The following is a 14,423-nucleotide window of genomic DNA, read 5'->3' as shown; positions in this document are numbered from 1 at the left end:
CATTGGAGGGGGACACGGAGACCAAGACAATGTATGAAAAATGAGTAAAGTTAGATGAAAAGTGGGTAAAGTGGTGGGACCCATCAATATTTAATAGTAATAGATTTGAGATAGTGGTGGAAAGTAGTGGGTGTAATAATAATTTTTATTGTTAAATATGAGATAGTGGGGGAAGATAGTGGGTGTAATGATGAGAAAAACTTACTATTTATAGTAACGTAAAGAAATGAGAGGGACATCCCAAAATAATAACTGTAAAAAAAATGAGAGGGACAGAGGGAGTACAAAATAGACAATAAAACGTGCCGTATTAACATTACGTGGTGCTGACTGCTGAACATAGAACGGCGAAGAAAACATCTTTATATTGTGAGCGTAGACGCCCCATGTTTGCTGAATATAAAACTCGAATTATACACGAAGATCGATCCAGCCATATGCAGATGGAAATGGGACCCTGCACTATACAGAACAGTCGAACAATTGGTACGTCAATTATAAGTACAGCTACTTGTCCTTCGCAAGTGGCTGTATATAATAATACTAGCACACTTTAAATAATACTGTTTGTAAAGTATAAAATTTCATTTCATTATTATGTAAAATTCCAGATCTAAATGAGGAATCAGAAATTTAAATACTTCAACATTAAAATTTAAAATGATTAAATTTTTGTTGATTAGTTTAAACTAGCTAAAATTTATATGAAAAAATTGGACGGATACTCAAAGTATATTTTTTTAATTTTCTTAATTGAATATGATTTCAGCCTCGATTAACTTTCTCGATTTCGCACCTAGAAGAACTTGTTTTCCACGAGATATATAATCGAATTTTAAGTCATTTTCGATTTTGTACTAAAAAAACGTATGTTTGTTTAGTGAGTCAGGAATCAAGTTGTAAATAAGTCACATACTTTTTTGTAAGTCAGTCACATACTTACTTAAAATCAAAAATTGGGAGATGTGTTTTTCTAATCAACTTATTTTTGTGTGATTTTTTTAATAAAAATCAATTTAAACACTAAAATAAATAATTTAAGTTACAACTTTATTATTATAATTATTATAACTTATAAGTGTATAATATAAAAGTATTCAAATAAATAATTTAAATTAATATTTATTATATTAAATTGCTATAAATCATAGAGTAATTTATAATTTTAAACTTGCTCAAACCGGTACCAGGGCCGTGCATTATTCAACAGCTAGTAGGTATAAAATATGGTTAGGCATTAATCATGATTAAGGACCCAGCTCTACATATAATACAAACACAACAATGTGATTTTCTTGGTTGTTAAAGCCTGTGGATAGAGATTGATCATGTAGTTCAAGAACCCATGACTCATTGCCTCGCATGAAATAACAGTAAAATATTCAGATATTTTATACTCCCTCCGTCTCTTATTACTTTTCCTGTTTCTCTTCAGCGCGTTTGCCAATACACAATTTTGATCATTAATATCTTTAATTTCGTATTGGTATTAAATATAAAAACTTCATTGTATTAAAGTACTCGTGAATACGAATCCAACAAGATCACTCACGACTATATTTAGTCTTATAGATTAGACGTAAATTAGTAATTTATCTCATGTTATGAACAGTCCCGACATATGAAACGAGAAAAGAATAAAGAGACGGAGGGAGTATTATAAATTAGTAGTAGAATAACTTATGATTCTGGTCTTATCAAATACTACACCTTAATGCTGTTGTTCTATTACAAAAAGCAGATGCGCATATCAGCTTTCACTTCACTCAACTTATCCGATTCCGATTGGCCATCCGAAAAGTTATCAAATTTTAGTTCTCCATCATCGTACCCACAAGTCCTTTTTTCCTCCTTCAGATGATAAACAAGCGTAAGTATATCAAACATCGGTAACATATCACTTGTTTTGGTACTCGAAGTTGCGTTAAATGACTTTTATAACTTGTCAATTTAGAAAAAGTTTTGTCTGTGTGTTCCCAGCTTCGCACGCTAAGCTTCAAATGTTAAGCGCTTAATTTTATAAAGTTGGAAGATTTTGATTGATATGATGATTGTATATGAGGTCCACCATTATTAAGATAGTAAACTAATAAAAATGAGTCAAATTTATAAAATTTCGCATTTAACATGGACAAACACAAAAAACAACCAAAGAAAGCGTTTAAAAAATAGTAACTAAATGTTTCATTTGAAGTATTAGTAATATTTTTTGTCCGATATAGTAAAATTGAAACATATCCTAAATACCCTAAATCAATACATAAATATGAAATTTTTTCCTAACTTCTGTTTGAATGAAATAAGTTGACGCAGCTATCATCGTCGCCATCGCTTCAAAATTCATCAAGCATGAGCATTTTTATATACTCAAATTATCTCGCTCACTCCAGCGCATTTAATTGAGATTTTAATTTATTTTTTTCATTTATGAAATTCGGATGTATCCTATTCGTAATTTATAAAATATATATTAGGATATTGGAGTATTCAATTAAAATATTAAATTATCCCATAAAATCGGGTGATATTCAATCAAAAATTTTAAATCATGCTTAAAATTCCGATAATATTCAACTAAGATTATATAAAATTCATCCACATGTATATAAACCATAACAAAAAATAAGATAAAATAATTCTCGTTTTCCCTTTCCATTGGTCCATCACCAAACAGTAAAAGAAAGTTACTGTAGAGAAATTAACAGAGCATCACGTGGTAAGAGTTACAACTCCATTTCCTTTCCTTTCCCCCTCAAGTTGCCTCTCTGCATCTCTTTCTATATATACACACAGTCACGCACTATATGCATTTCTCTTTCTATAACCTCCCAGAAGCCTCTTTTTACTTTTATACACGGAAAGAATAGCAGTGCAGAGAGAGAGAGTGAGAGAGAGTGGTGAGCTATACATAAATATAACTGCTGTATGTCAGCAAGTTGTTCCAGGCATTACTACGGTGGATTTGGTGAGCTTGCGAACCCCTTACAATGGCCTCAATTAAGAAAACGCCGTCGTTTTCAAGTTCCGATGACTCTCCCGTCGTTTCTCGCCGCGCTGAAGTTGCGCCGGAGTGGATTGTTTCGTCCTCCGATGATCGCCCGATCAAAGCTTCCGCCATTGCTTCCTTGATTCGTCCTGATTCTTCCGCTAGTTCTACTGCTTCTACTAAAGGTCTCTCTCTCTCTCTCTCTCTCTCTCTCTCTCTCTCTCTCTCTCTCTCTCTCTCTCCCTCTCTCGCTCGCTCTGAATGTATGTATGCACAAGTATGTTACTGTTACTTATACTGAAATATGACCGAGATTTTGGATCATGAACGATTAAATTAGGTATAGATGAGTCTGTCTCTATGTGAATTATGTTTATATAATTGATCGTTAATTGGCGTTTGTTTGACGAAGAAATGTATCTGCACTAGTCTCGATGTTTCATTCTTTGAAAACTGCCAGGATTTTATTCTTAGTGACGTACTGAAATATACTCGAAGTTCAAGTGAAAGTTTAAATGCATTGTGATGCTTGATATTAATAGAGGTACTAATATAAGCATGTCGATTTTAGTTCATGTATAATTGCTAGTTGGATGTAGATTATTTGCTTTAAATAATTTTTTAATACATTCACTCTAGAGTTTTAGTTGTAAGTAATGAAGTGGATGGAGTAGAGTAGAAATTAAGAATTGACTTTGTATGTCACTGTTTTCTGATATACTCAAATGTGTATGTATTTCAAACATGTGAATAGATTTTGATCGAACGAGGATAAGATGATTACTATTGCTACCTTTATGCCATCACTCAACTTGTGGAGTAAATCATGTATACATGTATGCCATTGCTTTTTATACCAAAATCAAAATGTCTATATATGCTGCTGAAAAAGTGTCTGAGATTTAGGATCTTGAACAACTGAATTAGGTTTTAGTGATCAAACTGTATATATGAATTAGTTCATTTCTTAATTCTTAATTTTTGTTGTAATTGATTGTTAATTTGTAAGTATTTATCTGGTTCTCAGAAATGTGTCTGCACTAATTTTACATCTATCAATCTTGGTAACATTCCAGGATTTAACTATAAGTTTCAAAACAAAGAAATTAATTTATTGTATATTGATCAAATGTATTGCAATTAAGTACTTGCAGAGGTCTCAATAAACACTTCGGTTTTTACTATGTGTAGGTTGTTCTGTCATTGCTAAACGAAGTTAAAACAACTAGAATTGAATAGTTTTTTGATATATCGGCTACTGGTTTTTTTTCTGTAAGGTTATGCACAACCAACCTATCTACAACAGAAAACAGATTGTGCAAATATCGAAAATTTTATTAAGAACATTAAACAAATACATAGTTAGCATTTGGCATTTAAGCTAATACCTTTCTAAATCCATTACTGAACATTTTTCTTTTGACACTTATACTGCAATGCATGTGGAGAATTCCATATCATTATCTGAGATTAGAATTTCTATCGTATATAATAAAAAAAGAAGAAGAAATTCCATGTCACACCTCATATTACATAACTACAGAGAAGCAAACAGTAGGAGAAAGTAGAACACATCAGATAATTCACAGTAATCCTTGCAGGCTGGAGTTTGATATATTTTGACATTATGCAGCAAAAGACTATATATGACACTCCTTATTATTGGACTAATTCAAGATTTTATGCTAAGAAACAGAAAGGGAGGTTCTGATTCAGTTTATGTATTCCTTAGATAAATTGATTGTCGACCAAGGTACAAAATTATAAACTGCTAGCATTCCAGTCCACGCATCTTCTACTTATAGTATCTCCAGTATTTCCTGTGCACATGTATGCATACGATTCTGATTTCTAGGTTTATTCTGTTTTACATAAGTTGTCCTTGTTCTTTCCTTACAAATTTATTGTCATTTCTTAGTGGCTGTTATTTTGTCTTTTATTAGGAGGATTCTAGAGTGCCTGGTGTGTTAAGAAGGATATTCTCTGTAGAAGATGTACTCCCTCAGCATATGTAATTAAGACAATATAAGTGAATATTTAGCTAGTTTTGATGCATTTTAGATATTTATTCCGAAATATTTAAATGCTTTATTTTAAATTGTTTCGAAGTTCTTAAGTCAAAATTCTTCTTGAAGTTTTTGAGGGAGTAGTCTATGCGAGTAATTATAGGCAAACTATTTCTACTGAATTGCTAAATCCATTTCTTGCTTGTATAGGAATCCAGATAATGCTAAGGGCTCAAAGTAGCCATCCTTTAGACCCTTTATCTTCAGCTGAGATCTCAGTGGCCGTAGCAACTGTCAGAGCAGCTGGAGCTACTCCTGAGGTGTCATAGTCTCATTACTTTAGGAGCTCTTATATATGCATTGTTGGTATATGTTGGGAGTAAAACACCTTACTGGTAAAATTCCAGCGACTATAACTCTTATTTATCTGCTTCAGGTCAGAGATGGCATGCGGTTTGTTGAGGTTGTTCTGTCAGAACCAAGTAAAAATATTGTTGCATTGGCAGATGCGTACTTCTTCCCTCCCTTTCAACCCTCATTGCTGCCGAGAACTAAAGGTGGAGCTGTAATTCCTAGTAAACTACCTCCAAGGCGAGCCAGACTTGTGGTTTACAACAAGAAGTCAAATGAAACAAGCATATGGATAGTAGAACTGTCAGAAGTACATGCAGCAACTAGAGGTGGACATCACAGGGGGAAAGTGATTTCCTCACAAGTTGTTCCTGATGTACAGCCACCAATGGTAATTTCTTATCAAGTGCTTGTCTATATAGCATTCTTCTTTAATAGTATTATAAACAACCTATTCTAATTCAAACACCCGAAATTTCTCTTTAATAAATACTGTTTCTGATAGGAATAAAAATATATTGAGATTATATAATAAATTTATGATTGCTCAGTAATTGTACTAGTGCAATTAAGTACATCAAACAAAAATTGATCATTGGTAATATAATGCTGTTAAGTTTAGTAGATGCACCTTAATTTGTTTGGGTGTATCTGGTGAAAGTCTCAAGTCTTTGATATATCACTGTTCTGATTCGTTTGCACCACTGCATAACAAAAGTATGCAGTGCTAGGTGTAGTTCTGCATAGGCCAATCCTACAAGCAAACTTGCTTGATTTTGTAATCTGGGTGGGGCATGTAAAATTGTAAATAGAGCAATCAGCATTACATGCCTAACAAGAAATTTGTACTCTACTTTTGTATCCAACCTTCATCTTATCGGAGTTTAACCTGACCCAAATGATAACAAGATGTAAAAAAGAAAATGGAAAACACAATGGGCTCAAAGATGCCATTATTGAAAACAAGGACTGAAGTGAGCATAATAGATTTGGATTCTTTCTTCTGGAAACATATGTGTTTTCTTTTTTGCAGTATAGGCCGCTGAACTATTTAATAACACTTGCACGCCTCTTTTTCGACTGTTGTAGGATGCCATGGAATATGCTGAGTGTGAAGCAGTTGTAAAAGAGTATCCTCCTTTCCGTGAAGCTATGAAGAAGCGTGGTATTGAGGATATGGATCTTGTGATGGTGGATGCTTGGTTAGTATAATTTCTACATTAGTACTTGATGCCCTCAAGTGTTATCTTATATATTTTGTGCTTGACTGAGTACTTAAAATCTCAACAGGTGTGTTGGTTACTATAGTGACACTGATGCTCCTAACCGTAGACTCGCTAAGCCGCTTATTTTCTGTAGAACAGAAAGCGATTGTCCAATGGAAAATGGTTATGCACGCCCAGTTGAAGGCATATATCTACTTGTTGATATGCAGAACATGGTTGTGATAGAATTTGAAGATCGTAAACTTGTCCCATTACCTCCAGCTGATCCATTAAGAAACTATACTCCTGGTGAAACAAGGGGAGGGGTTGATCGAAGTGATGTAAAGCCATTACAGATTGTTCAGCCTGAGGGTCCAAGCTTTCGAGTTAGTGGACACTATGTAGAATGGCAAAAGGTATTATCTGTCTATCATCAATAAGCTTTTCCAGCATTATCCTTGCATGAAGGACAGCATATTTAACAGTTATAACTTGGCAGTGGAATTTCCGAATTGGTTTCACTCCAAGGGAAGGCCTGGTTATACACTCTATTGCATACGTTGATGGTAGTAGAGGCCGAAGACCCATAGCTCATAGATTAAGTTTTGTTGAGATGGTTGTCCCCTATGGAGATCCAAATGACCCCCATTACAGGAAAAATGCATTTGATGCTGGGGAAGATGGCCTTGGAAAGAATGCTCACTCTCTTAAGAAGGTTTGTCACTCTCTGCATACATCAGATGGAAACGTTATAGTGTTCCCTTACTAATTCATGACCTGCTGGTGTCATACAAATTCTTTGGCAGGGATGTGATTGTCTGGGCTATATTAAGTACTTCGATGCACATTTTACAAATTTCACCGGGGGCGTTGAAACAATAGAAAATTGTGTATGTCTTCATGAAGAGGATCATGGGATTCTCTGGAAGCACCAGGATTGGAGAACAGGCTTAGCAGAAGTGCGAAGATCTAGGCGACTCACAGTTTCTTTTATATGTACTGTGGCTAATTACGAATATGGTTTTTACTGGCACTTCTATCAGGCAAGTTGATGCTCATTAGTTAAAAAACTTCCTCATAGATTTAATTATGTGTAGGTCTTTTTTGTTCACATGATCAAGTAGCTGGCTGTTCACAGTCTCTTACACTTGATTATAATCCCTACTTAAATTCTTTACTGTAGGATGGAAAAATTGAGGCTGAAGTGAAACTTACTGGCATCCTCAGCTTAGGAGCATTGCAGCCTGGAGAGTCTCGAAAATATGGTACAACAATTGCACCAGGACTGTATGCACCTGTTCATCAACATTTCTTTATAGCTCGTATGGATATGGCTGTTGATTGCAAGCCTGGGGAAGCATACAATCAGGTATATGCAGTCAACTTTAATCTTAAGATATTTGCATGATGAAATACAAGAGGTAGCAACAATTTCTTCCCTTGTAGTTCCACAGTAATAGCAAACAACTTCTTATATGTATGCTCCTGTCGCTGTCTCAAATAATAATCTAGGGAATGATACCGGGCCTAACATTGTTCCATAGTCTTGTGACACAAAGCTATACCTAAGAGAATGAAATGAGACTTTTCCAACCAAGATCACTGTATATTTCATGGATGTTCACTTACAAATTTCTTTTAAAATGTATGGTTTTTCAGGTTGTTGAGGTTGATGTCAAAGTCGAAGAACCCGGGAACGACAATGTACATAACAATGCATTCTACACTGAAGAAACGTTACTAAAATCTGAATTGCAAGCGATGCGTGATTGTAACTTTCCAGCTGCCCGTCATTGGATTGTAAGTACAACGATGAGCCTTGTACTAACCGGTAATTTATTGAAAGCTTTTATACCTCGACTGTGTTCTTTTCTGCTCCATTAAAGAGGTATCATTATGTTCTATTAAAAAAAGGAGGTATGGTTATATTGCAATCTTGAAAGATTTTTCAGTGAGATACGATCCTTTTTCTACCAACATCGCTTTATTACATTAGCTCAAAGCTTTTCTGCATTTTATTTGTGTATAAATCTTATAGTAGATAAATTTCTCATTTCTTCTTCATCCCTTTCCTTCTCCCCCCTTTCTTTTAACAGAAGGCTGCAAAGTAATAGCATTTGATTTTGTATCTCTGTGACTTTCTGGGTGTAGTTATAAGCTGTATGTGGAAGTCTTCATTTAGCTCTAGCCTGATCCATTGTCTCTTTGTGTTCCTTTTTTATAATTCTGAGTTCCATTCATTCCGTGTCTCTTTGTGTACTTGTTTACGCGTTCATAGAGATAAATCCAGTAGCCCCTGTCCAAATAAAAACATCCACGCCCAAACCGATAAACTCTTCATACCAATTGTGATTTGGTTCTCTCTCACAAGATTTACCGACGTAGATTACTGTACTGGATCTCACTATAGTTAGTTATACACTGGTAACAGTCTTATGGTTAATATGGATATGTATATATATGTGGGCAGGTAAATGTTATTTTCATATTTATCTGCTTGTTCACACCTTTCTTGACTTTTCCTTCTACTAGGCATTAATTGTATAAATCAAGATTTATAATGATTGTCATCCTTATTTTTAATGTTTAACACAATTATGGAATATCACTTTTTTTCTTTAGGTTAGAAACACAAGAACAGTGAATAGGACGGGACAGCTGACAGGCTACAAGCTGGTACCTGGTTCCAACTGTCTGCCTTTGGCTGGTCCGGAGGCCAAGTTTTTGAGAAGAGCTAGTTTCTTGAAGCACAATCTCTGGGTTACACCCTATGCACAGGATGAGAATTTTCCAGGAGGAGAGTTTCCTAACCAGAATCCACGAGTTGGTGAAGGTTTAGCTTCATGGGTTAAGCAGGACAGGTCCCTAGAGGAAACAAATATAGTTCTTTGGTAAGCTTTTACATTAGTTTTCATAATTATTCACAAATGATTTGTCTCTCTTCATCCAACCTTGGGCACAAGATTATATTTGAACTCTTGTATTGTGGATTTTTCTTCTTTAAATAAGAGTAGAAATGATGTTGGATCAACACTTTGCGAGTTAATACTACAAAGTAAATGTAAGATGAAGAATACAATTTTTCAGATGAACTTGTTTCTTATGTTTTCCTATTGAAAGAAATAGAGTTTGATCATGTATACTTGTTTCCGTAAAATGCAGGTATGTTTTTGGTATAACACATGTTCCTCGTTTGGAAGATTGGCCTGTCATGCCTGTAGAACGCATCGGTTTTATGCTCCAGGTACATGTTGGCAAACCCCTATACAGTATATGTTCAACAATTCTACTGGTCTGGGACTCTGGGGTGACAGTATGAGTATGAGATGGGCAAAAATTTAAGTCATCTTTCAACAATATTACTCTTTAGTTATTTCCTCTCGAGTACTCGCCATGCAGTAGGAGTAAAAAATTAAAAATATGCTGCATGCATTTAGGTGAGCCAATATGGTACCTCTGGGAAAAGATATTTCAATTTGATGAATACGATCTGCTACAATCATTGGTGTTGTTTAAATTAGAATTTGCTCAACTGGTCCGTCAAAGTTGGCAAGCAATAGTACTACAGTAGTGTAATAATACTGTATAAATGGGCTCTCTGCTGACTGCAGGGAGGCCTTTGTTCTAGCTTCATGTGTTTGTTCTGCTTGATACTCCAGTTACGGTTTATACCATAATTTACTCTATGTAGAACTTCACAGTGATTCTAATTCATGATAAAATGATGAGTTCATAAATGAGTTAGCTTAAGGTCGACCAAGCTCCCAAGGAAGAGGCTTTCAACTTTCTGTCAGGATGCGTCTGTGTATCAAGTAGTTGAGATATGCCTATTTCTCCAAACAAATTTGTGGACATGTTGCATACGGTGGTGTTTGGAAAATTCCTAACCATTGTGTTATATATAACAAAGCTTTAACTATACTAGACGACACTCAGATTTACTGATAACAATTATTAACATGATTTCTGATGTCTATGGGTGCAGCCACATGGATTCTTCAACTGCTCACCTGCTGTAGACGTCCCGCCCAATGCCTGCGAGCTGGACGTGAAAGACGGTGATCCCAAAGAAAGCGGAGACACCAAATCAGTCTCAGACGGGCTAATGGCTAAGCTCTGATGCCTTCCATCACCACATCTGCGTTTTCCCCACTCCTATTCTTTCTAAAGACATCTCTAAATAGTTGTATGAAACAAGGTTAATCAGCAATTACGTCCTCGCCGTCAACTTCCCTTGACGCTTTTGTACATTAACTTTTGACGTTGATTGATAACTCTTTTTTTCTGAACACCACATGTCTTCATTTCTTATTTGCGTGTTTCCTGGTAAAATACTTAAATTCATACCGGAGTCTACTACTACTAGTAGTCTAGCATTTGTAGCAAATACCAGTTCAAAGGTCAAGGTCTTCTCATACTTTATTATTTTACTACTCCCTCTGTTTTTTAATATATGACGTTTGACATTTTGGCACACACTTTTAAGTGCTTTGACCGGATAGTTAAAAATATTATTTTTGAATTTTTCTTTTTCTGAATAAAAATATACAATCAAAATTTTAATTCACAAAAAAAATCAATCAAAAATAATGTTTTTTACTATCCGGTCAACCCACCTAAAGTTACGTGCCCAAGTCAAAAGTGTCATATAAAAAAAAACAGAGGGAGTATTATTTATTGTACCAGTACTCTTTTTCTCGGTTGTTCTGGTCCACAAAAGTGATATCCACCGTTACCCTCTCTTTTCCCAATTTCATTTCTTTACATTATTTCAGTACTATCCCTGCATAATACTAATATAATAATATCACTAGTGTTCCCTTTTCTATTGTAGTAGAATAATCTCAAGAACATTTGTCTGTCTGAACGCACTTTTCATCACTCGTGATCCTTTTTAAACTAGTCTAGCATTCTCTCTTTCCATCTCTAATGGCTGCTACTGCTGCTACTGATCAAGATGAGAATAGCATCCAAGACGAGCTCTCCCACCAAATCCTTCTCGCGGAACGAGTCATCAAACTCGCCCAAGAAGCCGAGTCGTCCAAACTCGAATGCTCTGACCTCGCTAAACAGTCCACCCAACTCGCTCACCTCCTCCGATCTGTCGTCCGACTCACCTCCTCTACTCAGTCCTTATACGAACGCCCCCTCCGCCGTATCATTACTGACAGTTCGATGAACCTTGACCGTGCGTTGAAACTAGTGCGCAAGTGCAAGCATGGTGGAGTTCTCCGCTTGGTCGTTGCTATTACCACCACCGCTGATTTTCGTAAAGTCTCGAACCTTCTGGAGTCTTCTATTGCAGATATCAAATGGTTAATCTCCATTTATGATTCTGAATCTGGAACGAATTTGTCGCTTCCCCCAATTGCGAGTAATGACCCGATTCTCGCGTGGGTTTGGTCTTATGTAGCTACTATTCAGATGGGTCAGCTTAAGGACCGTGTAGATGCCGCCAATGAGCTTGCTTCGTTGGCTCGAGACAATAACCGGAACATGAAAATTATAGTGCAGGAAGGTGGGGTTGCGCCGTTGCTTAAGCTTTTGAAAGATGGGGCTTCTGCTGAAGCTCAAATGGCGGCTGCTACTGCTCTTTATAACTTAGGGACTGATCAGGAGAAGGTTCAGGCAATTGCCGGTGAGGTTTCAGCAGTTCCGATTGTGGTTAAAGCAATTGGGGAATCTCCGATGAGGGTTCAGATTGTGTTGGTGAATTTAGTGGCTAGAATGGCGGAATTGGATGAAGGGGTCCGGGAGGACTTGGGAAGAGAGAATGTGACTAGGCCGTTGGTGACTTTGTTGGGAATGGATATTGTTGTGGAGGAAGCCAAGGCACCCTCAGGTAAGCCTAGTATACATTCACTTGTTCAGATAAATAAGGAAGTTACTAAGAAAACTTTTCATTCAAATTCTTCGTCGTCATTGTCATTGTATTCTGATGGGAGTAGTAGAGGTGGACGCAAGGAGAGAGAAGCCGAGTCACCTGATATGAAACACAGGCTTAAAGTTAGTTGTGCAGGGGCATTGTGGAAGTTAGCCCAGGGAAGTTTGTTCAATAGTAGGAAAATTACTGAGACAAAAGCTTTAGTTTGTCTAGCGAAACTCATTGAAAAGGAGCATGGGGAGTTGCAACTCAACTGTTTGATGACAGTGATGGAGTTGGCTGCAGTGGCTGAAGCCAATGCTGATCTGAGACAAGTGGCTTTTAAGCCCAACTCCCCTGCTGCTCGAGTGATTTTAGAACAGCTCTTGAGAGTAATTAATGAGGAGAATAGTGTACACTTGTTGATTCCCACTATAAAATCGATAGGGTCCTTGGCGAGAACCTTTCCTGCAAAAGAAACTCGAATACTTGGCCCTTTAGTCACCCAACTTGGGCATAAGAGTGTTGATGTGGCTACTGAAGCTGCTATTGCTCTTTGTAAATTTGTAGCTCAAGATAATTTTAATTGTGTGGAGCATTCAAAGGCGATAATCGAGGCTAATGGGGTGCCACGCCTAATGAATTTGCTTAAGAGCAATGATCGGTCACAGAAGCACGAATTCATATTATTGTGCTGCCTTGCAATACATGTCAGTAACAGCCCTGCGCTTGAACAAGCAAGAGCGTTGAGTGTTATAGAGGGGGCAGCTCGGTCTATGTTGGCTCACCATCCCGAACTAAGGGAGCTGTTCGCAAAAGCTGTAGACCATCTCACTCTCTATCAGCCTGGTGCTCATTCCCACCATAAGCACTCTTATGTACCGTAATGTTTTCTGTGGATTTTTTCCTCATTTTCAATGTGTTTAGCATAGTCTCTAGCAGGCTCTCGACATCGTTTGAATGTTGTTCATAAAAATGGTCAGTCCATCCCGCACAGAATAGGATGCTGGGTTCCCCGATGAGTGTGTACCTGTGTTTGATTGTGTGTTTAAAAGCAGCAGTTCTTTTGTTTCTCATTTGTGCTCTCCCCAGTAGCAAAACATCCTCTTTAGAAAACTCGGTTCTGTGGAAATTTGGTGCAATTTCTTCCCGAGAGAGGACGTTTTGCTACTGGATTTGATTTGGCAGTGGATTATGTCGAAATAAATAAATAGATCAGGACTTTCTATATAAAAGAAATATACTTGTTCAATATTTTAAATATAAACTGCAGATTTCCGATCATTTTTTTTTTTAATATTAACACCTGAGATTGGTATCGAGACTCGAACTCACTTTACTCTTCTGTCAACACTTTCACAATATTACCACTTCACCCGATTTATTTTCTAAATCAAAGTAAAAAGTAAAATTAACATATACAATTTATCAATACTAAACACTTCTAATATGTAAATATATAATATTTCAATTAAACTCGCGAACTCTCTAAATCAAGTAAAGTAATTTAAGATTCAATCTAAATTTAATAAATAATCATAAATTTCAAATTCAAACTCAACTCGACTATCATTAAAATAAATTCGCATAACTCAATTTAAACCGCTTAATTCTGAAATCAATAATAAGATCCAAACTCAATTAAACCCGCGAACTACCTAAACCAAATAAAATAATTTAAGACTCGATCTAAGAGCATCTCCAACCATCTAAAACCCTTGGCTAAAAGGTGAGTTGACATACTTAAAATAAAAAGATTTAGCCAACAGCTCCAAAAACTCAACTCCAACCATGATCAGCTGTTGTCTATAAATTTAGCCAACCTCCTATGGATGGCTAAATTTGTCGAACCTCTACAGGTCTGTAAGAAAATCTGTAGGAAGATTGTACATCATTTATTACCATATTGAACTGATATATTCTATTTTAACAATTTAAAATATTAATAACATACTAATTTTAAATTATAGCCAACTAATATAGCCAGTACCATTGAAGCAAAATGTCTTACA

The 14,423-nt window shown here is 36.1% G+C and overlaps 2 protein-coding genes across 2 annotated transcripts; both read left to right on the top strand.

The window, feature by feature from the left end:
- The first annotated feature begins 2,642 nt into the window (after positions 1-2,642).
- LOC108196758 (diamine oxidase [copper-containing] 1, peroxisomal) lies at positions 2,643-10,859 on the top strand. Its single transcript, XM_017364191.2, has 12 exons — positions 2,643-3,171; positions 5,203-5,312; positions 5,429-5,734; positions 6,433-6,545; positions 6,634-6,964; positions 7,048-7,263; positions 7,355-7,591; positions 7,732-7,917; positions 8,208-8,348; positions 9,171-9,439; positions 9,711-9,792; positions 10,534-10,859. Exons 1-12 carry the CDS (start codon positions 2,988-2,990, stop codon positions 10,666-10,668), a joined length of 2,310 nt encoding a protein of 769 aa, XP_017219680.1. The 5' UTR covers positions 2,643-2,987; the 3' UTR covers positions 10,669-10,859.
- Positions 10,860-11,302: 443 nt separating this feature from the next.
- On the top strand, positions 11,303-13,487 carry LOC108196772 (uncharacterized). The gene has a single exon (XM_017364208.2). It carries the CDS (start codon positions 11,478-11,480, stop codon positions 13,296-13,298), a length of 1,821 nt encoding a protein of 606 aa, XP_017219697.1. The 5' UTR covers positions 11,303-11,477; the 3' UTR covers positions 13,299-13,487.
- The last annotated feature ends 936 nt before the right edge of the window (positions 13,488-14,423 follow it).

The sequence above is a fragment of the Daucus carota genome, chromosome 7 (genome assembly GCF_001625215.2).
Source record: "Daucus carota subsp. sativus chromosome 7, DH1 v3.0, whole genome shotgun sequence".
Taxonomy (NCBI): Eukaryota; Viridiplantae; Streptophyta; class Magnoliopsida; order Apiales; family Apiaceae; genus Daucus; species Daucus carota.
This window is presented reverse-complemented; position numbering and strand designations above follow the sequence as displayed.

Bases quoted from the DNA above. Each gene is read 5' to 3' on its own strand.
- LOC108196772 (XM_017364208.2), top strand. From the start codon at position 11,478: ATGGCTGCTACTGCTGCTACTGATCAAGATGAGAATAGCATCCAAGAC.
- LOC108196758 (XM_017364191.2), top strand. From the start codon at position 2,988: ATGGCCTCAATTAAGAAAACGCCGTCGTTTTCAAGTTCCGATGACTCT. The intron at 6,546-6,633 runs GTTAGTATAATT...AAATCTCAACAG, and splicing joins CTTGTGATGGTGGATGCTTG to GTGTGTTGGTTACTATAGTG. The intron at 6,965-7,047 runs GTATTATCTGTC...ATAACTTGGCAG, and splicing joins ACTATGTAGAATGGCAAAAG to TGGAATTTCCGAATTGGTTT.